General features: G+C 44.1%; 3 protein-coding genes and 1 long non-coding RNA gene across 20 annotated transcripts; 3 read left to right on the forward strand and 1 right to left on the reverse strand.

The window, feature by feature from the left end:
* Positions 1–53: 53 nt before the first annotated feature.
* Positions 54–9,819, forward strand: LOC112881773. Of its 15 annotated transcripts, none has more exons than XR_003226517.1 (17): positions 64–153; positions 564–724; positions 1,229–1,291; positions 1,406–1,462; positions 1,619–2,473; positions 2,979–3,062; positions 3,144–3,229; positions 3,371–3,506; positions 3,604–3,652; positions 4,796–5,174; positions 5,291–5,468; positions 5,595–5,692; positions 5,804–5,935; positions 6,022–6,122; positions 6,214–6,278; positions 7,431–7,496; positions 9,021–9,819. It is a non-coding gene; the product is annotated as an uncharacterized LOC112881773 (long non-coding RNA). The 15 variants fall into 15 exon arrangements; XR_003226523.1 differs by lacking the exon at positions 3,371–3,506 and having other exon boundaries at positions 1,619–2,266; positions 2,413–2,473; XR_003226514.1 differs by lacking the exon at positions 3,371–3,506 and having other exon boundaries at positions 54–120.
* LOC112881769 (alcohol dehydrogenase-like 7) lies at positions 9,024–11,357 on the reverse strand. The gene is made up of 10 exons (XM_025946630.1): positions 11,315–11,357; positions 11,063–11,199; positions 10,896–10,942; positions 10,502–10,824; positions 10,287–10,369; positions 9,993–10,068; positions 9,830–9,894; positions 9,644–9,742; positions 9,363–9,524; positions 9,024–9,231 (listed from the first exon to the last, which is right to left on the reverse strand). The coding sequence occupies exons 1-10, from the start codon at positions 11,355–11,357 to the stop codon at positions 9,088–9,090; spliced, it is 1,179 nt and encodes a 392-aa protein (XP_025802415.1). The 3' UTR covers positions 9,024–9,087.
* A 4,813-nt stretch (positions 11,358–16,170) lies between these two features.
* Positions 16,171–21,118, forward strand: LOC112881770 (serine/threonine-protein kinase SAPK2). Its single transcript, XM_025946631.1, has 9 exons — positions 16,171–16,573; positions 18,027–18,101; positions 19,441–19,542; positions 19,626–19,679; positions 19,763–19,855; positions 19,933–20,025; positions 20,155–20,259; positions 20,366–20,464; positions 20,551–21,118. The coding sequence occupies exons 1-9, from the start codon at positions 16,454–16,456 to the stop codon at positions 20,827–20,829; spliced, it is 1,020 nt and encodes a 339-aa protein (XP_025802416.1). The 5' UTR covers positions 16,171–16,453; the 3' UTR covers positions 20,830–21,118.
* A 374-nt stretch (positions 21,119–21,492) lies between these two features.
* On the forward strand, positions 21,493–24,163 carry LOC112881771 (40S ribosomal protein S6). Of its 3 annotated transcripts, none has more exons than XM_025946633.1 (7): positions 21,493–21,581; positions 21,695–21,759; positions 22,400–22,457; positions 22,541–22,649; positions 22,754–23,026; positions 23,124–23,199; positions 23,694–23,865. In XM_025946633.1, exons 1-7 carry the CDS (start codon positions 21,576–21,578, stop codon positions 23,716–23,718), a joined length of 612 nt encoding a protein of 203 aa, XP_025802418.1. In that variant the 5' UTR covers positions 21,493–21,575; the 3' UTR covers positions 23,719–23,865. The 3 variants fall into 3 exon arrangements, with proteins under 3 accessions (XP_025802418.1, XP_025802419.1, XP_025802417.1); XM_025946634.1 differs by having other exon boundaries at positions 23,117–23,199; positions 23,694–23,846; XM_025946632.1 differs by lacking the exon at positions 23,124–23,199 and having other exon boundaries at positions 21,495–21,581; positions 23,694–24,163.
* Positions 24,164–24,570: the final 407 nt, after the last annotated feature.

Genomic DNA, 24,570 nt, shown 5'->3' on the forward strand with positions numbered 1-24,570 from the left:
TAGTGGTTCAATTATTTTGGGGACACGTCCATTATTTCGCATTTATTAGAGCGGGCAGGCCATTTTCACTTCCCCTTCCTCCTGTTCGAGCGGTGGGGTGCCCTCGTTTCTGACCTCTCGGTGAGCGCCTGCTCGAAACATCTCGTAGATATGGTAATTCTTCGCGTTCTTCGCGCAGCATCCTCTTTGGATTTTTTTTTTCTTCTACCTCTCGGTGAGTGCCCGCTGCCTAGTGGTTTTGATCTGGTTTCTCCGATCGTTTTAGCTTGATTTTCATTTGGATAGGTTAGGTGGGGGGTGGTTTTGTTGGTCATTTCATATTTCTGCTTGGAGGGTATGCTCTGCCTGACCAAATAGTGTTATTCAGTTCGAATTGCTCACAGGCAGTCAGTGGGAATCAGTTTTAGGGGAATTGTTTCGCTGCTGATTTTTTTATCATGCGCGGTGCTTTTGCTATTTTTGGTTTTCACCCGCCTTTTTTTCACCTGCTATACTTGAATTAGTTTATTTAGATTAGATTTTATTTTCCACACCCGCTCACACGCTCCTTTTGTTTAACTAAGCTATGGTACACATGGGTGGGAAAAGATGTCGCGATTTAGTTGCATCTATAAATTCCGGATATGATAGTGATGTTGATTTCATCCCTTTCAACGATCCGCTGAGCGACTCTGACGAGGTTGAGAACAATGATTCTGATGATGCTCACTCGAGCAATTCTGATGTAAGTATTTCTCTATTTTTTTTGTCAATCAGTTTGATTCATTTTGAGGATATTTTTTGTTAGATAATTTTGAACATATTTATACAAAATAAATTAAGCTTCATGGAAATAATGTAGAGCACATTCTTTTTTTATGAGATGGAGCTAAAGTTGATAATAGTATAAAGATCAAAGGGTTGCTTTTTTTAGTTTTTTTATATGGTTAGAGATTATAGAATATAAATAGGAATTGAAAAGGGGCTGGAGATGGTGTTTTCTAAAGACTCAAATTTTTCTATTTTTTTGGCTGATTGATTTCTGAGCGTAGCTCGATAAGTAGTGCAGCTATAGAGGGACCCCCTACTCCTTTGCATCTATTTATTTTAGATATCAGGTAAATTGATGTTAATTAGTGTTGAATAGACAAATTCACAAACCCTAGCACGGATGAGGGATATGATGTATGAACAAATATGAGACTATAATGTATATTTTCTCTTACTTTTTATATGTGCTTTTTTTCAGGACATCTGCTTTACCGATGTTGATTCGCTGAAGAAAGCTTTGTTAAAAAAGTGTAACAGAAATGTAAGTTTCTAGGCTATTTTCGCAAAAGTTTTATGGGCATGCGAAGCCCTTTTTTCTTTATGTCATGTGAATTTTTCACTTTAATTTAAAAAGCTTAATTTTATTGTTTTTCAGTACAAGAAGAAGATCAAAGATTAAAAAATGAATTTTAAGATGCGCCGCATCAATGAGGTATTTTGTATTAGTGTTTACATTATTTTTTTCTCTAACTTGCCATGAAATGGTGAGCATTTGTGACTGTAGTTGACCTCCATCCTTTTTGTTTTTGCAAAATTCTGAGGTAGTGAAATTTCTGTTTATGCTCTTTTTTTTAATCTTTTTTTGAAGGTGAAGAAGCCTTCTCATGCGAAACCAAGTGATACATTCACTCGTTTCTCAGTAACAACATTTTCCAAAGTAATATCTGCTTTAACTCCATAAAAGAGAAAAGTTATTGAGGATTATGGTTTTGGATCACTCCTTTCATTTACAAAGTGCTATGTGTCCAATAATTTTGCGCAATGGATTGCTCACAATGTTGTTCATAAATCTGGTGATATTATTATTGATGGCAAGATAATTTCCCTCATCAAAGAATCTATCCATTGTGTTTTTGGTCTCACTTTCGGCGGCGCGTCATTCCCTGCTGATAGTAGTGCTGGTAAATCTTTTATTCTAGAGATGTTCCACGAGCAGTGCATCTTTTCTGTTACTTTCTTTGCTAATAAAATCACTAATACAGAAGTTTTATCAAATGAAGAATCTTTCACTTGCTTCATCCTAGTTGCTCTGAATAGCTTCTTATGCCCCAACTCATCTTTGGTTCCAAGCTACAAATATTTTGATGTTTTTCCTAATGTCCGAAATGCAAAGTCTTTTGATTGGTGTGGATATATTTTGGATTGGCTCCTTTAGTCCATCAAAAGTTTGAATAAAGCTAAATGTGCAAAAGAGACAGATCCTAGAACCTATGGTGGATGCCTATATTATCTTGCTGTAAGTAGTTCTATTTTTGTCTCAACTGTAAGTTGTAGTATTTTTATTTTTCTAATATTTTATTGCTCTATTTTAAATTTTTATAAGTTCTATACCTGGACCATGTTGATTTTGGTCCTCGTCGTGTCCCTGACTCCCTCCCTCAGATATCCGTGCGGAAAAAGAACATGATCAAAATTTATTGCGATCTTGACCTCAAATTCCAAGGTGCTATGGGTTCAGACCTTTGCTTGATTTCTCTGACAAATGTTATGCAAAAGTTATACTGTCCTTCTTCTCATCTTTTTATTCTTCTACATATGGTCTTTTTTTTCTTTTCTTATTGTTCACCACCATTTTTTTTCTTATTGCAGCAACATCAAATCCTAGATAATGAGTCAGATTTTTTATTAGTTGACCATAACTTCATGGACAAACTTGATTCAGTTTCAAACTGTAAACTTCATGGACAAACTTAATTCAGTTTCAAACTGTAAATTGTCTGATGTTTTGAAGACTTCAATCTGCAAGATTATTAAGAATCATTATTTAAATTGTGGACTGACTTTGAATTTAGATGTCACTGCAATATCAAGTCTTTCTGAGAATTTGATCAGTACATTTTCGAAGCTTTTAAATCATGCTTCCACTGTTGATAAGCGCAGCAAAAAATTGGTATTGGATATCTTGGATCTTATTACACACTTCCTTGCTGATAGTCCTATTTCATCAGAAAAAATCACCAATAAGAAAGAATGCCCTCCCAGTCAAAAGCTTTATTCAAATACGAAGAACTCCTGCACATACAGCCCAAAAGGTTTGTCATGTGGTATTTTTAATTTATTTTTTTAATTTTTAGGTATTAGCTAATTAACAATATGCCTACCTTTTTTCACAGAATATGTAGCCCCCGCATCCGGTGCTGATCACACCCCCTACCCCTGTTGAACATCCGTCTCAAATGGCCCTCCTAAATGCAATCAGGTATATTGTAAGTAGGAATTTTTTTCCAACATCTCCTTTTTGTGTCTATACATTTATCTTTTTTTCAGCAGCCCTTTTTTTCTCAACATTTTCTATAACCTGTTTCACACCGACACACAGAGGGTATATTGGTTTGCGCAGATCCTCGAGGTCCCAATGATGCTTTCTTGTCTTATCAAGATCTTGTTAATGATAATTTTATTCCATCTTCTTCTAAAATATTGATAATTTTATTCCATCTTCTTCTAAAACGCCCTCCAACTTGAGTTCTGGGATGGTATGCGCAATATTTTATGATAGTTCTGCTTTCTGTTTTTAAAATATTTTGTTTTGTTTTTTGCAACTGAGTTAGTTTTGGTTTGTCTTTTTTCAAGATCAACCAAGCTCAAGGTGATAAAATAATGGACAAGTTGACTAGAGAAAGTAGGTTATATCTATCTCTCTTTTTTATTTTTGGTTTTTTTCTTTGTTTAACCTTTATTTTATAGAACAACGACCATCATAACATATACGTTACAGATACTTTTCTCCAGTTCGTAAAAGTCAAGATTTTATTTCCTGCATCCGGTTATCCATCTAACCGTAAGATCATGGCCTTTTTCTTTCCAGTTTTGCCTTTTTGATTTATTCTTTTAATAGTTCGGTTTGGGTTGTCTTTATAATTTTTTCTCACTTTTTTGGACTCATTTGTGATTTTTTCATGCATCTTCTCCTAGGTGTTGTTGAGCTTCTTTTCTGGAAAAGCAAGTATAAAATGGGTTCTTGTGCAAATTTATTCTCAAACAACAATATAATTCACACAAGACAGTCTCTCGCTAATTTATCTAATGTTCGTTTGGTTAGCCCACAATCAAAGTCAAAGCATTCTCATATCCCAATACTAAAGATGAACGTAAAGATATTATAATGTTGGATGATGAAGGCAATTTTGTGCCTGCCTCTATCTCTCCTTATCCACGTTCAACATATCCAAAATTTTACGCTCAGAAGGCATTATACACTATATTTTTTATCTAGCTCCATTTTTCTTTTTTTTCTTTTCTTTTTCTGCCCTTTTTTCATGGGTTTTCACTGTGTTGTATAATACATAATTTTTTATATTTGTGGCATTAACTATTTCTATTTTAAAAAAGTAGGAGCATCTTAGTTCAGAGAATAGTTCCCAAGATATGGCTAAATTTGTATGTGCTGTATCTCTTTTTCTTTTTTTGCCCCCTTATAGTTTTTAGTTTTTTACATACTATTCATTTCTTTAGTCACTTTTTCACTTTTTTCCTGCGTTCTTCATTAAACTACCTAAAAAGTTACTCCTGTATTATCCAAAAATCACATATTCGCACCCAACAATCGCTCCATGATTTTTGGTTCAGCACCCAGACACACTGACACAAAGGTAGGTGTATATGAAAACAACTACAGTATTTGCCTTCAGGATTTACAGCTGTTGTGACCTATTTTGATTCCTGTATTTTTAGTGACTTGGCATTTTAAGTTTACTGTTTTGGCACTGTAAAATTATTTCATCTAACTATTTTTTCTTTTTTTACTTTTTTTTTGTTATGCAAGGGATCACCTGAGGTTCAATTTGTTGGACAAAAATCACTTTCCCAGAGTGTTAGTGAAATGACAAAAAAATCTGATGAATTATACAAAAAGAAACTTAATATCAGTGATTTTTCTGCTCCTAAAAATATTGGCTCTCTAATCCCTGGTGCTTCTGGGTATCACCCATCTTTCCTATCTTCAACTGATAGATCCAAAAATCCCTACAAAGCTTAAGAATTCTCTACTGGTGGGAAATTACCACTTCATGGACCCAGGAGGGCAGTGTTACCTGGCTCTTTGTTTCATGGTGATTATGTTGTCCCAAAGAACAAGATTTCTGTATGTCAATCTGAAATAAAAAATTATAATGCTATTTGTCATTTGGCTGATTCCCAATATAGTAAGTAAGAATATTTTCTTGCTTTTCATCATTATTATACTTTTTCTATTCTCAGTTTTTTTATTTTTGATGGAGCACCTAATATAGTTCATAATATATTATTTTTCTTTTGGTAGTGAGGATGCTGGTAGCATTGGGAAAGTTCGCTGCACATTCTGATCTCTTGGAGAGTCTTTGAAGGCAGACGGTTTTGTAAATTCATTTGTCATCTCTGCTTTCTCCTATAGTCTATTTATTAAGCTAAATAGCCGTCTAGAGAAATCTAAATGCCACTTCTTCTTCTCAAATATTGTTGTGAGTATAATTTATTTTTTTCTACTTTATTTTGTTAATTATCTTCCCTCCCCCTCCCCCACCCAAGTTTCTTATGATGCTTTTTTCTAAATATCTTTTAATCTCTCTCTTCTGCTGTCTTTCAAGGAAAATTTGCTAAAGGATCCAGACAAATCAAACACTGAAGTTTTGTCTCGTGCTTTCAAAAGATTAAATGAGCTCAGTCCCTAAATTTGTCCAACAATGTAAATTTTTTGTACCATTGATCTATAACCTATTTTCTACATTTCAATATTACCAATTCATATATTTTACATTACATATATCATCTCAAACTTTTTATATCTTGTTTGCAGTTGTATTTCCCAACCTTATTCAACAAGCACTGGTTCCTTTTTGTTGTTGATATCAAAGGCTGCAAGTTTGTCTTTCTGGACCCTTTTCATCAAAAAGATCATGAGTATCAAAAGTTTGTCAGAGATAGATTGGTTAGTTTCATTTTCAAATTTTACATATATTTTTTATCTATTTTTTATATGTGTACCATCTCAAATCATTTTTGTTGTTTCTGTAGATCCCATCTTTCCAGTTTCACTGGGACAGATATATTCAAGTTGATATGAACTTTTATGACTTGTTGTACCCAAACGTACCCAACCAACCCTCCAATAACAGGTTAGTTTTACCTTTTTAAGGATAAAATATCTTTTGAAATGACTATTTTTGCAAATCTATGTTATGTCTTATTTTTTTCCATCTAGTGCAGCGTTGACTCTGAAATCTACACCATGATGTTTCTTGAGCATTGGAAATCTTCAAGGACAGTCCTGCGTAATATTTTTGACTCCAAAGATATCAACAACATTAGAATCAAAATCGCAAATGATCTAGTGTTTCTCCCCAGAAACTGTGGAATGAAGCACCGGGTTCTTGAATGTGACATCTAAGATATTAGTGATTTTTGCCCCTTCTCTTAGACTTCATAGGTTGATAGTCATTTTTAATTACCACTCCTTCATGTGCCTCTTCCCCCACCATTTTGCTCTACGGATCATTCCTCAAAAGACTCTACAATGCATAGAACGTAGGCTGCAAATATATGAATAGTTTTTTGGATATCTTGTCGATGGACCTGTTTTTCCATTACAAATATATGAATTAGTGTAATAGGATAGAATAAATGGATGGGCCATTTTGCACTCGTCGCAGGCAAAAATATGTCACTGTGCTAATAGCTTTCTGCCTATTATAATTTTAATATGGGATCCTTCTTTTTTCTGCCCAATATGTCTCTCTATGTCTTGAAAGTAGCCCCTAATTTCTAGCACTTTGATTTTGCTTGAAGTTAGTTTTCAGCATCTTGATTTTTCTTCCTCCTTTTTGTAACTTTCTTCTTCGGACCTACATTCAAATTTTATTCTAGCAGTGTAACTTTGGGATGTCTTATAAAAATATTACAGAATGTTAATTTTCTCTAGACACATTTCATATCTTTTTAACTTTGTTCATAATAGAGAAACTTACCAGAAGTTGGAAGTTGTTTTATATATTATCTATGACAGAGTAGTTTATCTAAATTATATATAGTGGCATAAGCATGTGCAATCTACTTTTCACAGAATCAAAACAACACTTTGTGTTTTTTCTGCTCCTTTTTTTAATGCATCTATAGTATTAACAACTAGGTGTGAGGGTGGGGGAAGGGGGAAGAATGCACCTGTAATATTTGTTATTCTTGTATCATGGATCTCCGCTACAATGAACATGGATAGAAATTAGCACAAAACAAAAACAATATCATATTTATTTTACTATATAATTTAACTATTTTGACGGTCACATGACTACTATAAATAGCAGTACATAAACCTGTAACTGGGGTACATATCACCTTTGTTCTGGTTACTTAAACATCAATGTTTTCCTTTGCTTTCTAGCAAAAGAGGATTAACTTTTCTATGTTTTTTGTTTTGTCTGATGCAGATACTAGTAAGATGATGCAGCAAGATCTTTAGAGTATGTTCTGGGGTTGAGGAGAGGAAGCAACAAGTGAGCAATTCTTTTTTTTATTTTTATTTACCCGAGATGTTTCTAGGTGCCCCTCTTCTTTCACACCCTCTTGTTGATTCTTTTCTTTGTCCCTTTTCTTCATCGCCGTCTTCTATCTTTGTGGCTTTTTTCAACGAGCAGAAGCTGGCCAACTAGGGGAGAGAGGGCGTTCTTTTTTTCTGTTGAGATCTGTCCTGATCCAGACCTTCTTGGGAGCCAAGTTTTCATTTTTTTTGTTATTTTTCCATACTATCTTTTTTTAATCTCCCTGATCTGTTCCCCTTGGGGTGGATGCCCATTTTCATTTTTTGCTGGATATTGGCCCATCACCCCTCCCACGCACACACACATGAGCCCTCATCCGTTTGTGACCTAATTTTTTGGGTAATACAATATCAACTGGGGTTTTATAATGCTAAATATTTTTCTGCTATTTTTTTATTTTTCTGGCGTTAATTGTGATGCCAATAAAAATATGTTTTAGGTGTTAATTGGTCCAATTTTAATATGTGGTAAAAATGTGCCAGTTCTATTTTTGTTGTATATGAATTATTTAGATTAATTTTTTTGCACAACCTGATCAAAATGTGACAGCACCCAAATTCGTGTGTTGTACCCTACCACAGCACTCGATTTTTAATATGCAAGTACTCGAGTGTTTTGATAGAAACAAATGCACGTGCGCTCAGATCCCATAAAATACTGAGGTTCCATATAGACAAACCCTTTCTTTTAGTGGAATCACTCCTAGCTGACGGCAACCATTTATCAAAGGGGAATATATGCTTTTTTTAAAAAAAACTAGGAAACCAAAAAGGTTTGAAAATTGAAAGGGTGATACATATGGATTTACAAGAGTAAGATTTCAAATTGCCTGACCAAAAGGTGAGCAAATGCGCCACTGTGGCACAAAGCCACCAAATTCAGTGAGCCCTAAAATTTAATACTTAGGAGCCTTTGTTTTACATTCAGATCTTAGGCATTACTTGTGTAGCATAGGTTATGTTTTTTATGCATCATTTCGCAATACTTAGTAATAGTTTGTTTTAGTAATTGGTGCTGCTTGTTTTGTTGCTGTTATTTTCTTGGAAGGTTTTACCGTTAGATTTTATGCATGAAACATATAGTTGTAACTTAAACTAAAGATACAACTGAGACCATGGAGGACTTGTCGCCCACTGAGTGGCCTTTTTGAGTGGGTGATATTGTGGCGTACATGCTACCACATCGTCACCCGTCTACCACATCATTGCTCATGCCATCCTCAGTGAGTGAGAAATGTGTTATCGTGCATGCAAAGTGCCATCTATATAGACCATCCACTACGTCGGAATTTATTTATATTAAATTATAAATTAAGTACATATTTATGCTAAATTGCTAAATTAAAAGATAAAAAAGTGCTTTCAAAACAAACCACGAGAAGAGCCTCTAAACATTATTTAATTTTGCATTGTTAGGGACTTAACAGTATTTAGATACACTCTGTAACTTGGATGAAGATTTTTGCTTGGTTTTTCGTAGGTCTTTCAACTTTCAAGCACCACGATTCTCTACGAACGGACCAATGATCATGCCTGCGCCATGCTCGTCACGCGCCGTCCTCCACGGCGCCGCCGTCCGTCTCCATCCAGATGATGCAGCGGAGGCACTTCCCCTGCGCGAGCAGGTCGAGCCCGCGGTTGATCTCGTCGAAGCCCATCTGGTGCGTGATGAACTCGTCCAGCTCCAGCTCCTGGCGCAGAAAAGCGACATAGATAGAAGGGGAAGATCAAATCAAATCATGGCATGAACACACTGCTTGCTTCCGACGTCAGCACATTATACACCGTGGTTGAAGAAGACTTTGAGGTGGTGGCTGGTCACCTTGTCGAGGCACTTCCGTGCCAGCACGGGGATGTCGTCCTTGGGCTTGATCCCGCCGAGGTAGGAGCCGACGACCGACCGGCCCCTCATGATGTCCAACGACGGAATGCTGATGGGCGCCGCGCTGCCGTCCACGCCTAAGACCACCGTCTTCCCCCAGCCCTGGACGATACCGAAAGGAGGAGCCATGGAGATCGATCAGTTGGTCACTTGCACTGGCCCTGCACAAGATTCACCTACGGCTGCTAGCGGCAGATCGACCAGCGTGCGTGACTGCGTACCATCCGGGAGCTCCTGAAGGCCTCCGCCATGACTGAAACCGAGCCGATGCACTCGAAGCAGTAGTCGGCGCCTGCGCCGCCAGTCATCTCCTTGATGACCTGCGTGCATGTAGATCAGTTGGTTTGTTGAATTGCTGCTCGTATCTCTAATGCAGAGGTTCGTTAATGGTACTTCAGATTTCAGACCTCGCTCACGGTCTGCTCTCCAATGCCGTTCGGGTTGACGAAGTCGGTGATCCCCAGCTTCTTGCCTGCAGTGAGTGAACAGCGGTGGGTGCGATCTACTAGTCTACCACTCACATGTTGATCTATCAAGAAATTTTTAAGACAGTAGACCGATTGGTGTTACCGGTATCGAACTTGTCAGGGTTCAGGTCTATCCCGATGATCCTCGTGGCCCCGCGCATCTTCGACCCTTGCGCTACCTGCAGTTCAGTACGGTCAGTCGCAATCGAGTTGGAGACGGGGCACGATGACATCGATCCATCGAAGCCAACGACGACAAACGGATCGTCGTGCAGCAACAAAGTCCATACAATAACAAAAAAGAAAGTCAAAAAGGTGTATTGCAATTTGGTGTGAGGTTCAGTCGCTGTTGGAGAGCCTTCTATGCAGTGCTATCAGAAGGTTCGGCTGTCGTTACCGCTAGCCCGACAGCTCCCAGTCCAAAGACGGCTACGGTCGAGCCGGGCTCCACCGCCGCCACCTTCCACGCCGCACCGACCCCTGCATCGCAGCGTCACGCATCAGTGGCAACAACACATGGACGGTATCGTCCATCGCGACGCGACCTTTCAAGGACAGGACGGCATGCCAACGCCAGCGATCACATCAGTAGACGATAAGCACAATTCGTACCGGTGGCGACGCCGCAGCTGAGCAGGCACGCCTTCTCCGGCGGGAGGGCGTCGCCGACCCTGACGACGTGCGCGACGTCGACGACGGTGTACTCGGCGAAGCTGGAGACGGACAGGAAGTTGTGGACGGGCTCGCCGGTGGCGGCGAGCGAGAAGCGCGTCGTGCCGTCGCGCGGCATGCCGGGGCGGGTCGGCAGCGCGGAGCAGAGGTTGCTACGGGCGGAGCGGCAGTCGGCGCACTCCCCGCACTGCGCCAGGAACACCGGCACCACCGTGTCGCCCACGGCCGCCTCCTGCACGTGTTCCCCGACGCTCTCCACCACACTAGCCGTGGCGACGGCGCAGTTGTTAGTGTTCAGCAACAGTTCGATACATGCATCATATAGTTTTCTTACCCGACGGCTTCATGCCCCAGGATGCACGGAAACATGTTCGGGCCATCCTGCAAAAAAGGAAGAAACACAGCATCGTGCCTATCAGCACACCTCGCGCGCGCACAGTGTCGCGTCTATCCTGCAAAAAACAGACGATGCTGGGGAGTGAGAGCATGCAAGCATGGTACCTTCATGCGCCAGAAGGTGATGTCCGAGTGGCAGGGCGAGGTGCAGACGACCTTGATGCGGACCTCGTGCGCCCGCGGCGGCGCCACCTCCACCTCCTCCATCTCCAGCGGCTCCCCGGCCGCCTTGCACACCGCCGCTGCGCGAACGATCCCGCGAGGCGTTCAGACTTCAGAGTTCAGGCGAGACAGCAAGTGTCCATCCAGCAGGCTAGGCACTGATGCAGCTGCGCGTGCAAACAATGTGGCACGTACCTTTGCATCTGATCGGCCTGGCGACGACCCTGTTCTGCTCCATCGCCAAAGGAAGTCGGGTCGGAGAGGAGGTGGTTGGTAGGCGATTAGGCGTGGCTTGGTGCCTGCTGCCGTGCTGCGCGCCTATTATACAGTAGTGAAAAGATGCAGATGATGAGGCACGGGAGAAGGCGTGAAACACATGCATGCCGCCGCCTCCTCCTGTGATCCGGCAGCGATAGATAGTGCTACGCTGCGACATCAGCGACAGTGTGCTATCTTTTTTAGTTTTCAGGCGCCTAGCGTGGCTGTGTGTCACTGGTTGCATCCTGTTTCTGCGTCTTTCAATTCGTCAATATCCCTTTGCTTTCTTTCTTTCAGGGAATGTCTTTTTGTTTCCGTGAGTGTCCACATGTTACTCAGCTAACTCATTTTAGGATTTCAACCAGTTATGATGGATCATCTTATTTTACCCATCTACAGCAGCTACGAAAATACAAAATCGACCGAACAACTTCTTGAAGTTGCCGCCTCAAATTCGTCAGATTCACTCCGCTAACCCGTCACTTTTATAATGGGCTAAAACTGAAAGCAAAAGGCACACGAACAAAGATGCAACATGAAGGTACACTAAAGGGTGAAGAAGATCGAACGGCAAAAAGAAATGGCTAAATGCACAAGGAAAAATAGCCAGTTGCTATCGTTTTTGTTTGAGAGGACAGAGGGACCTTCGCAGCATGATTAGAGGGCCCGTTAGCCTCGTACACAGTACTATTCATATGGGCCCGTCAAACCGGGTGCCTTTAAAAGGCCTTTACGCCTTTCTAGCACGTCGGGCCCAACCGTCCCCAAGGTGGTCGTGGGCCTTAACCTTGGCCTTTTTTTTTTTGCTCCGGGGTATTTCTCCGAGCAACAGGACACGACGTTATCCTCCTCGTCGAAAGCTCCGAACCGAGAAAAGGCAGTGACGTCGCACGCTAGCTAATCCGGCCGACCCCGAGCGCCGCCGCCCACGGTCGACGGCGACCGCCCCTTTCCCTCTCACGCGCGCGCCCATCCGCGCACCTTCCTTCCCTTCCCTGGAAGTGCATTCAGAGTCCAGGCCCGCAAGCAGATGGAGAAAACAGCAAGCGCACGGCACGACCGCGACCCCGCCCGCCGCCCGAGAGAGGGGCGTCCTCGCCGGGCCCCTGGCCCAGCCGGACAGCGACTCGCCACCGGCCCGCGTGCAGCGCCACGACCACGAGCTGGTTCACCAACCGCTCGATCCGGATCCGCGCGGCGCGAGCGTTGCCAACGTACGCGCACCCACCGGGCCAGCCCTCGGCAGGCACAGGAAGGGCGGCCGATGGCGACTCGCGTGGCTCGGCTCTCGCTCTGCTGATCGATCTAGTCCCCTTTTCCAATCGACGACGAGGCCCGGCCAACCAGGGCGCCTCTCGCCGGCGCGTGCGTGCTTTCACCTGGTACGACGACGACGTCGGCACGGCGGTGGAAACCGCGTTCCGGTGCGCGCCGGGGCGGTGGCCGGTGGCGGTCGTTCGGAACCTGGATATTCCTCTCCCGCGGCGGTCAGCAGTGGGCGTACCTGTCAGTCAGCCGCTTTCGCTTTCGAGAGCCTCTGGCAGGCGCGCGTCCGTGTCCGTTTGTGGCCTGGCCTGGATCCAGCCGGATCGATGCGAGTTCCGCGGAGGAGCTCGGCGCCGATCGCCACCTCGTAGCCTTCGGAGGGCCAGTGAAAAGTAGCACGTCTCTTTCGGGTCGACCCAGTCGTTGGTTCGCCGGTCGTTCTCCCCGCGGTTTTTACTCTGTTAAGCTCAGGTAACGGCCGACCAGGCGCTCGAGCGATGGAGACACCGTGCCGGCTACTCCCTGCTCCACATCGCCGCAGCACACATGGCGAGAATGAGGACTGAACTGTCCGTGCCCGTGCGCGAGACGGGAGATCCCGGCGTGAGGTTGACCTTTGTTCCTCCGAGAAGAGAGGCCCGCGCGATTACCGGCAGAGCACCGTCGATCGGCGACCGGTTCAGCGGCCACCACGCCGCCAGCAAAAAGATCGTTCGTCGGCTGTCGCTTTCGGATGGCTGCGACTCGTATTTCTTCAGCGGCATGAGCCCGCGCGGCGCCGGACGGCGTGCGGACCCCTGCCGGCACGGCGCGGGTCCCTACCTGTCATAGGAATATAGGATGATCGTTACCAGGCAGGCAGGCAGGCAGGCACGGGGCTGTGCCCCGGACGTGCATGGTCCACGGGGGCCCGACGAGCGGCGACGCGTCGGCCTTTTCGGTTGACGCTGCCCGCTGTCTGCCGTCGCCGGGCCGGCGACGCCTACCGGTGCAGCGAACGCGCACGAAAGAGAACAAAGCCGTCGACGGCGAGGCGAACGATAAGACGTCGCCGGCCGGTCTCACACGAACAGCAGCGCGGCAGTTGTACGTCGTGTTCCCTGCGTGCTCCACCGATGGAGCACGGCGGTATGGCGCCCGTGAACGTGACGAGCACGGGGCCCTCCCTATTCGACTCGCGTCGTGGTCGCCAGCGCCCGTATCGTACAGTGACTCGGCGAGCGAGGCTCAGCACTCCACGTCCACGAGCTGTCACATTCCCATGGCGGCCACTTCAAAGAAGAAGCATCTGGGTTCTGGAATCTGGAGACTGGAATGATGCCGGGCGCCGGGCGGGGCGTTTACCGGCCGCCACGTGCCGGCCGCGGTAAACTGAGGTGCTCCGCCTTGGGGCCGCCACGTGCCGGCCGCGGTAAACTGAGGTGCTCCGCCTTGGGGCCTCCACGGCGGCGGGGCGGGAGCCAGCAGGCGGCCATGCCCGCGGCGGCCGCTACCATCCCACGTGGAGGACCACCTGGGCTCCGCAGCAGTCCGGCTAGGCATCCTCCTTGGGAGCCCAACCCGGGCAGTCGATGCGCGCCCAGCGGCGCAGCGCAGTCAAGCTGGTCGTCCGAATATGATGCTGCAAATTCACCGTTGGACCACTACTTGAGTACAGATACACCATGAGTCCTTACACGTATACAATCGCGTGATTTAAAAATATTTTTGCAAATTTTTGCGGATTTAGGTACAGTTACGTGGCGGCATAGGATGTCCCTGCTGGAGATGCGGAGGTTATTTATAAGCACGGCACGAACCTCAACTCTCGACAGTAATCAGGGTGTCTTTTCTTTGGAAGGTTAATCAGGGTCTCACTTGCGCGCCACTACAGCACACGTCTGCGTTCAGAGTTCAGACATGTGGATGAGGCCTCGGACACGAAGGTTATTTTTTGCTTCCGGGCAAGCAGCAAAATTTGTCAAAGGGAATCGAGCGAAAGTCTGCGGCGGCAGCCGTTTGCTTTCCACTTCAAGTAACCCGCCCGAATTTCTTATCTGCATCTGGTCACTTGTTTATTGGCCGTTTGGTGCCAGGCACGCCAAGAGTGCCGTAAACAAGTGCCTGCGGCCTCATGGCCACGCCGTTCCGGAGACACCTTTCGCCATCCACTGACGAGCGGATGGCAAAGAATTCAAAACATGCTCATCCAGAACCTTCCTTTTTGACAGCTTCCTCCTCCAGAAGTTTCCATTCCTGGTGTTAGTATCTTTTCTCTCTTTTTTTTTCGTTTCAAAGCCCGCCGTTCTGTTGGAATTTTTGCAGTTCAGGCTAACGATGCGCGCGCGCGTGCAGTTTTTCAGGCGCGTGATTGTTTTGGTTCAGGTTGTGCTGCTTTTGGCTTGTGTTTGTAGCAGATAGAGATTAAACAGCTTTCAGCAAATGCAGAAAGCTAGGGGCAGCGCCTTAGAACTTGATGATACTTTGTTGTGTTCAGAATCGATGGTACTCTTTTAGCTTTGAATGATTTCAGTTGAATCAGGTAAAACCACCTAAAGCACCACAATAATGTGGGTATACTAAATTGGGCATTATTTTCTGGTGTAGAACCCTAACCACACGCACCTTAAATAGCAGTATTGTTCAGTTAGCGCCATACCACCTCAGCAGAGCGAATCTTTTCCTGCTCATGCGTGAGAGCATGGCAAGCTCCTCCTTTCCCTTTGCGGCTCGGGCGATGCCATATATGTTCACCAGCTCTGACCCAATTGGATTCACATCATCTATGAATTATGATGGGCTCTTTATTTGGCACTAATTTTGCCGACGACAGTTGGGGTGAACATGTCAGGGGAATTCGTGGAGTTCAGGCAGCGGGTGTGAGGCTGTGAGAATCAGACGAGGAAATAAAAGGCGCCATGGATCTATCAGAGACTAACAGCATCTTTTCGTGACCATGTCCTTTTCTCCCCTCTCCTCTCAGCTTTTCCACACAGCTTTACAGGCATCAGCAGCTAGGATCTTTTCGGAGGCCTGATAAGTTGAATCGGTTAGGCATATCTTTGACGAATCATCAACTGTTGAAACTGAAGATTCCCAACTTTTGCAGGACAGTTCCCTGCAGTTCCGTCCAGAGCAAACTGGATTTCACATGGGAGAATCAAGAGGGGATCAGGCATTGGTTCACATGGTCCAGAAATCTGGATTTCACATGGTTCAGCAGCAATTGTCACGCAGTGACACTGTTACTCGATTGTACTGTTTGAAGTTGAAGCCTCGTAGAGCAGCTACCATAGCAGACCGGGTTCAGTTGTCCACTCCCGGTCCGCCCGAACCGTTGAAATAAAAATTCCACCTTTTTTTTCTCCCTTGGGTTTCTTTCTCGGCGATTACCAGCGCGGCGACCACTTCAGAGCGAGGGCGAGCCCACGAGTGCACCACCACCACGGCGGCCGATGACGACGGTAATACTACTGGTATGGCTACATGGCTACGTCTCTCTCTCCTCCCACTTCGACCCGGCGGCCCTATCAAAAGCCCCCCCCCCCCCTCCTCCTTCCCTTCCACACCGCACTCCCTCACCTTCCACCTTCCCCTCCTCTGCCCCCACCTCCTGCTTCCTTCCACTCCTCGCTCCTCCGTTGCTTCATCCCTCCCTCCACAGTCCGCTCCACCCATCGGCCCTGCAGCTCTCGGTATTTGACCGATTGGTGGAGGTAGCTGCTGGCCTGCTACTTCTTGCTCAGTTGCTCCTGCCGGTGCGTTCAGACCAGTGGCTCTGATTACGAGCCGTGAGGAGGGCCAAGGAGCAAGCTTGACAGGGAGGTGGCGATGGAGAGGTACGAGGTGATCAAGGACATAGGATCGGGCAACTTCGGGGTGGCCAAGCTGGTCCGGGACGTCAGGACCAAGGAGCTCTTCGCCGTCAAGTTCATCGAGAGGGGGATGAAGGTGACCGACCTTATTGACTTCTTACCCTCTCCCCTCCCTCAATTGGGTTCATCTCTCGCGTCAATAACGTTTTGCTCATGGAGTGCGCCCGATGCGATTTCTCTAAGGTGGGTTTTGATCGGGTTCTCGATTTTGGGCCTCCTAGTCCTAGGTTTTGCTTAGGTTCCTGTAGTGCGTAAAAGGAACTCCTTGATTGGGGTTACTTGGTTGTTTGCTAATTTGTTTTTTGCTGCTGCCTACCTGCCATGTATCGGTAGTACTGTGGTACATCTTGTTCGAGAGATGGTGTGGCCATTATTCCCCCAACGGATCTGCTCTCTTTTTTTTAGTGTGTCTGAAATTTTCCTCTGAATGATTGAAGCTTTACAAATGGAGTATGAATTTGGACCACCTCCATTATTCACATCGTACAGTATGTTTGCTAGCAGTGGATGCAGGGCTCTTTGCTTGCTTGGCCTTAAGTGAGTCACACTTGGCTGATCAATGCAGATGTTACTATGCTTCTCACTGTTTCCAAACAAGAGCTGAATCTTGCACCTGGTTACCTTGGTACTGATTAATCTTCCCATCAGTCTAACTCTGTTGGATTCAGATGATTTATGTATCATGTGCCATTGATTTGTTAAAGAGCTTTAGCTTAAGTTGGGGAAATTCAATTTTGCATCTGAGTTTGGGTCCACTTCCAAAATCTGCACCGCGTTTTATTAGATGAACTGCAAACTGAGTGAACGGTCTGTCCAATTCTATTCTCCGTGCCATGTTTTATTAGATACTGCAAACGTCTTCTTTTGATTGTGATATGCAAACTTCATGTATTGTTAGTTCCATTTATAGGAATGCAGCCTTAATTATTCATTTTTGAGGAAAGCTTGTAAAGTTGGAGCGGTCCAGAGTTAGCAAAATCTGCCATGGTAGGTAGACATGCTTTACTATAAATAATTCATACAATCATATCTGTAGGATATTACTAGTTAAATGGATGCTATTATTGAAAACTTGTAATCTTATACTAATTTGATAAAACAGCCAACAGCAGACCTTACTTCTAGTTTAGTTGTTTTCCCACCACATTTTTTGCTAATAACATCAGCTTCAAGTTAATTTCAGCTTCCTAGGAGGCTAGGATCTGTTTAAGCTATAATCCCTGTTCCATGACATCTTAAACTCTGTAGTTGACTAATGGTACTGTTGTAGTGGTGCAGCTGCTAAATGATGTTTTGGATTTTATGTATCTGGGTTAGATTAGTTGATCAGTTGCTTTGTGTTTTCTTAGAGTTCATGTATTCTTGACAACATCTGTTTACCTGTGACCATTATTTTGTCTTGCCTGTTACATTTTTTCGTCACACTTGACTGCTCTAACTCACTTACAAAAAAATGCCTTTCCCAAACTATGCTTGTGTATCTTGTGTTTGTCTATCAATTGCTAAAACCTTTTCTTCTGCTTTCATAGATTGATGAGAATGTCCAAAGGGAGATCATGAACCATAGATCACTGAGGCATCCAAATATAGTTAAATTCAAGGAGGTAAGTTCCTTTTTCCCTCTGTGAAAGCAATAAAAACTTAAATATTCAATTTATTTAACACTGTCATAAGATCCAATTCTAGTGTTGAGAGCAATAATAAATCTGATTCTTTACAACATTTACGGTGTATATATATATATATATTCTAAATGCATTAATACCTTCTGTTTCATACTACACTAAAATTTATGCAAAATATCCCATAAGAGCTGCTGGTGTTTTTTATTATTTTATGGGAAAAACTCCACCCAGTGCATATTATAAAAAAGATCATCGCAATTGCTAGAACTTCTGAATTGAAATTCGAATGCATAAGAGAACATTCAATTTCTGAGTGATTAGATCCAAAAAAGAAAGCATGATATGATGCTCAACTCCTATGCTTCTGGGTTATTACTCGTCCAGATATTTTTCTGCATGATATGTAATCCATTCTCCATTTTTTATTGGACAAATGGAATTTAAGGCGAAAGGGGTCTCCACGTTGCAGAGTTGACTGGCCTATCTGGTAGCAAGCAGGTTCTATTATAATCGTCATATGCGCCTTTACTATTTTGAGTAGTTGGTGTATATGCTATGTGTGGTTACATAATTATGTGGTAGAACAATACCTTTAGATTCCCACACCTAGAGTCCTTGTCTGTTTTTTCCTTGCGTGCGACTAGTTGGCAACTTGTTTCAATGTCTGTTGGATACTTGGATGCCTATCAGCATTCAGCAGCTATGCATGGCCTGCACTAGTGCCATGCCCTCTAAGACGGGGAAGTACTTATGTCATTCAGGCTTGGGACTTGTTTGTCGACGCTTCATTATTGTTGATTGGCTATAATGTAATCATTCAAAGTGATAGCGCCCTAGCAGTTTGCTTTGTCCTCTTGTCCTCTTTTGCAAATAATGGTGTTTCTGTTTTATATATTCTTGTTTGCATGGAATTCTTTAAAAGATTTTCCTTGTGGGTAGATTATTCGGAACGGAATTAGCTGCAAGTCATATTATGAATTATGATTCTAGTGGTAACTCACATTCTGGTTTCCGAGGGCAACAGATGTGTGGTGTTTTAATTTGGCTATACCGGAAAAATACTTATTATACTGATAATTTGATATTAAATGTTGAGGAATTAATTAGATACAGATATCTATTTGTACATCTTCCAAAAAAGTTCTATCATTAGGGTGATTATTGCATATACTTTTTTAATGGAAAACTCTACTACAGGGCCCTATTGTGATTACTGCAAAATTTTTTCTCACAAGTTTGAATCTGTCATAATTTCTAGATTGCAAACTCTTTACTTCAAAAAAAGATTGCAAACTTAAAGACAGACTTAGTTTTTCAGGTTGTGCTAACTCCCACACATTTGGCCATAGTTATGGAATACGCTGCTGGTGGCGAGCTATTCGAAAGGATCTGCAATGCAGGGAGATTTAGTGAGGATGAGGTAGATCGGATTTACTACAAGAGAATCAGTCATTTTACCCATGACATGTTTTACTATTGACACTTATTTATTCCTCTCCATAGGCAAGGTTCTTCTTCCAACAATTGATTTCAGGAGTTAGCTATTGTCACTCAATGGTATATTAACTTTTCAAGAGCAACTATTAAGTGGAACATTTGTGAGTTGTGATATGACACTCTCTTTTTTTTTATTGCTGCAGCAAATATGTCACAGAGATTTGAAACTAGAAAATACTCTGCTGGATGGTAGTATAGCACCTCGGCTAAAGATATGTGATTTTGGTTATTCCAAGGTAAACTACCGCAATTCTTATTACCTTAAATAATCACCAGCTTGTCAACTGAACTGTTGCACACTCGTCTTTTCCAGTCCTCTGTGTTGCACTCTCAGCCCAAATCAACTGTTGGCACACCTGCTTACATTGCTCCCGAGGTGCTTGCTAGAAAGGAATATGATGGAAAGGTGATCCATACCTCTGCTATTTCTCCTTTTTAATTGTCTATTTCTTGTGGAATGGTAAAAAAAAAAATCATAGTCTAAAAAAATGCAGTCCTAATTCCTAAAACTGAGCACTGACCTTCTGCAATTTAGGTTGCCGATGTTTGGTCATGTGGAGTAACTTTGTATGTGATGCTTGTCGGGGCTTATCCCTTCGAGGACCCTGATGAACCAAAGAATTTCCGCAAGACTCTTACTGTAAGTTGACCCCAAGTGTCCCACAACAATCACGTGTGTGTATGAACTTATGAAGTTTTACATTTCACCTTGTTCTGCTCAGCTCATGCCTCCAATTTTCGTGCAGCGGATTCTCAGCGTACAATACGCCATACCTGATTTTGTCCGAGTTTCAATGGAGTGCAGGCATCTTCTGTCCCGGATTTTTGTTGGAAGCCCTGAGCAAGTAATTGTTTTTACCCAAAACATTTTGATGACAACGAACACACAGAATTTCTGCATTCTCCTCATCCATTGGGTATTTGCGTGCAGCGAATAACCATCCCGGATATCAAGAACCACCCGTGGTTCCTGAAGAACCTGCCAATCGAGATGACCGACGAGTACCAGATGAGCGTGCTAATGACCGACATGAACGTCCCCTCGCAAAGCCTGGAGGAGATCATGGCCATCATACAGGAGGCCCGCAAACCTGGCGACGGTATGAAGCTCACCGGGCAGATCCCCGGCCTGGGGAGCATGGAGCTGGATGACATTGACGTTGACGACATCGACGTAGAGGACAGCGGCGACTTCGTCTGCGCCTTGTGACGAGCAAAGTGGTTGGTTCAGGCCGTCCGACGCTGAAGCTGCCGTGAACTCTCTCTCTCTTCTCGTCTTTTGTGTTCTGCTGTTGATCCAAGTTGTTTGTCTCAGCGTGTTCCGAGCTCCCATTTTGTTGTTGTGATTTCACTTGTTTTCTGTAATGGAGGTAGTGACGCTGTGGATAAATAATAGACTTTTTAAGGCTGTATTCTTGCTGGATTCTTAGTGTTCGGATCCGCTGCCCTGTATGAAGGGTCAGTCTCATGCTTCATGAATGTCGCAGTGTCTATATTCATGGCTTGTTTCTTTCCTTGACCTTTAGCTTGATGTTTTTTATGTACTGCATGCCGAAAACATCTCTTTGAGTTTACTGAATCACTGGAAATGTTCGAGAAAAGGAAAATCAAACGAAACCCTCCGAAGGAAGCAATTTTTGTATAGAGAAAAGTTAGATGGGCTCAAATTGAGCCTGACCCCGAAGTTAAAGATAGCCCAGGAAGGGTCGTCGGGTCCATTAGACCGATTGGGTGGGCAAGTCACGACTCACGCTCACACGCATTCACGAACGGTCAAGATCGAGCGTCGCAACCGCGACCTGCGGCGCCCACTCCTACTAGTCTCCGCCCACCTATATAAGCTCTGCCCGTTTCTCCACGCAGCTCTCTCGCCCCAAACCCTAGCCCTCGCGCCGCCGCCGCCGCCCCTAGCGCTCGAGCTCCTCGCCGCCCGCGAGCTCGCGGTGCGTCGCCGCCATGAAGGTACGCTGCTCCTCTCCGTTCCGGCGTTCCCGCGCTGATGCGCAACTCTGGGTGTTCTTAGATGGGGTATGTGGCTGTCTAGTGTCTGATTTGCTTGCCTTTTGTGGTTGCAGTTCAACATTGCCAACCCGACCACCGGGTGCCAGAAGAAGCTTGAGATCGATGACGACCAGAAGCTGTGAGTATTTCGTGCCCTCCACTTGTTTTGCCGTTTCTGTTCCTTTTAGATCCATGTGAGTGATGTATTGCTTAAACACTGGTCAGCTTCTCATCCTAGTGTTCTCTAGGAATCGTACACTCCTTCAGTAGTTTGACTGCTTAGCTTCATGTAGAGGTGTGTTGGGCGCAACGAGGGCAGTGGCAATTAGTCAGGATATACTACTTTTAAATGTTGCGGCATAGGGTGTTAAAATCTAGTTACAAAGTATGGCATTTCTGTCAAATATTGTGAACTCTTTTTTGATGAAGGGTGATGAATGTCCCACGTTGGTACTGTCAAGCCGTTGGTGAGTATGTAAAAAATGTTTGACGTCATTGGTGATATATAAAACCTACTGTTCTCTGTTCACTGGGATTTGTCAAGGTGTTTTTATGGCAACTAATTATGACTTTTGCAACATGAATTTTTCCCAAAAATTGAAATTCAATTTGAAAAGCCAAAATGGTAGCATATAAGTTATTTAATTATTTGTTGAAGTGCCACAGCTTGCTTCTCTGCCTTATGCACTTTTGGTAGCAATATAGCATATATGATGTTTTGTTCCGGCTCTTCTTTATTTGTTTGGTTCCTATAGCTAAAACCTTTGTATCAACTACAGGCGTGCCTTTTTTGACAAAAGGATCTCCCAGGAGGTCAGTGGTGATGCTTTGGGCGAGGTAACCTTCGGATAACTTATTTATCCTTAATCCATTGTCTTCCATGCTCAAATATGTGTATAAATTTTTTCTCGGTTTTGCAGGAGTTCAAGGGTTACGTCTTCAAGATCATGGGGGGTTGTGACAAGCAAGGCTTTCCCATGAAGCAAGGAGTGCTAACTTCTGGCCGTGTTCGCCTTCTGCTACACAGGGGTAAGTGGCTGCAGTCTTATTTCCCCAGTACCCTTAATTGATCAGCTTATATCTTCCCTCTTTCCTAGATGTTCTTAGCTGAACCTTTGTTATGATTTCTGTAGGCACTCCATGCTTCCGTGGTTATGGTAGGCGTGATGGTGAGCGCAGGCGGAAGTCTGTCCGTGGTTGCATTGTCAGCCAAGACCTCTCTGTTATCAACCTGGTTATTGTCAAGAAGGGTGAGAATGATCTGCCTGGTCTGACCGACACCGAGAAGCCCAGGATGAGGGGACCCAAGAGGGCCTCCAAGATCAGGAAACTGTTCAACCTGTCGAAGGATGATGATGTCCGCAAGTACGTGAACACATACCGCAGGACATTCACTACCAAGAACGGTGAGCTACCTTGGTTATTTTCTTGATTCAAGTGCACATCTTGTCGGTGTTTAACCTCCAAGCCCACCGAGGGATACCCCGAGGTGGTAGATTGTAGGTGGGTTGTCGTCGAGATCAGGAACTCGAAGGTGCAAGGAACACGAAACTTTAGACAGCTTCGGGCTGCAGTATGCGTAATACCCTACGTCCTGTGTGATGGTTTGTATTGTCTTAGATGATATGATGGTGGTTGATCCTTTGGAGAGGGTCTTTGCCCGCCTTTATATAGTCTGGGGGATAGGGTTACATAGAAATTTTAGCCCGATACTAGCTTAGGAGTCCTACTCGGGTAGTTTCCTTATGTTCCGACTAGTCCTACTGCTGTACGATTAGTTACAACTGATGTAGGGCGTGTCCCATCCCTTATCCTAGTATATATATGCCATGTGTGCAGTCCCGTGGCCCCGGATCCGACACATCTATCTTCTCTGTCACTTCAGCGTTGAATTTACTAATGTCTTGAAAATATAGATAGGCTACTAGTTATTTTAGTGTCATAGTTCTCTGATTTGGTTAAATCTTTTGTTTTGGACAAAATGCTTGAGGATGAGTTGAAATGAGTCTTTTGTAACCATTGTTTGCTAAAGTTGTGCAACTAACCATGTTAACCTGAATACTTCTATTGCAGGCAAGAAGGTGAGCAAGGCTCCTAAGATCCAGCGTCTGGTGACCCCCTTGACCCTTCAGAGGAAGCGTGCTAGAATCGCTGACAAGAAGAAGAGGATTGCCAAGAAGAAGTACGAGGCTGCTGAGTACCAGAAGCTTCTTGCCCAGAGGCTTAAGGAGCAGAGGGAGCGTCGGAGCGAGAGCTTGGCGAAGAGGAGGTCCAAGCTTTCTTCCGCCGCCAAGGCTTCCGCTGCCACATCCGCTTAAGATTGTTCAGAGCTTGAGAGATGTTTGAATGCCTACCTAAGCTATAGTTGGAGAACCCTCATGTTCGGCGTTGAATCTACGACCCCCTACCCTTTCTCGAGTGCAATTTTGCATGAACATGCTCCTGGCTTGTCGGAATTTTTCGAGTACCGGAGATTTACCATGTTGGTTTCAATTGTGAAAGTTGGACCCGTCAGATAGCTTTATATCTTTGGTCTCCGCCAATATGTCAAACTTACCTGATCTTGCAATTTTGATTGTAGTTTGTTACTAGCATTTACCGCAGTTTTGCCCGGAGTGTTTGCTATACTGTTGAAATAGCATACTAGTTTCCTGGTGAAATGTTCATTAGCGGTTAGGTGCTCCACTGCCTCTTGCTCCAGCTGAGTATAAGGCATCTTAATGGTAGTTGTGAATGACTCGAGCCACCTAGATAGGCAACGCGTCTTTTGGCATACAGTCAAATGCCTGACGATCTCGTTAATTTCAGGATCCGACTAGTTGAATCGTCACCGATGATCTTGTCAATTTAAGATCTGAAATAGTTTATCCGAAGTGCTTATATAGTTAGTTATATGGTAATAGGTGCTATTGTGTTTCGCATCCAATCCGATGGAGATAAAGGTCGTGTC

This window comes from Panicum hallii, chromosome 2 (assembly GCF_002211085.1).
Source record: "Panicum hallii strain FIL2 chromosome 2, PHallii_v3.1, whole genome shotgun sequence".
NCBI lineage: Eukaryota > Viridiplantae > Streptophyta > Magnoliopsida > Poales > Poaceae > Panicum > Panicum hallii.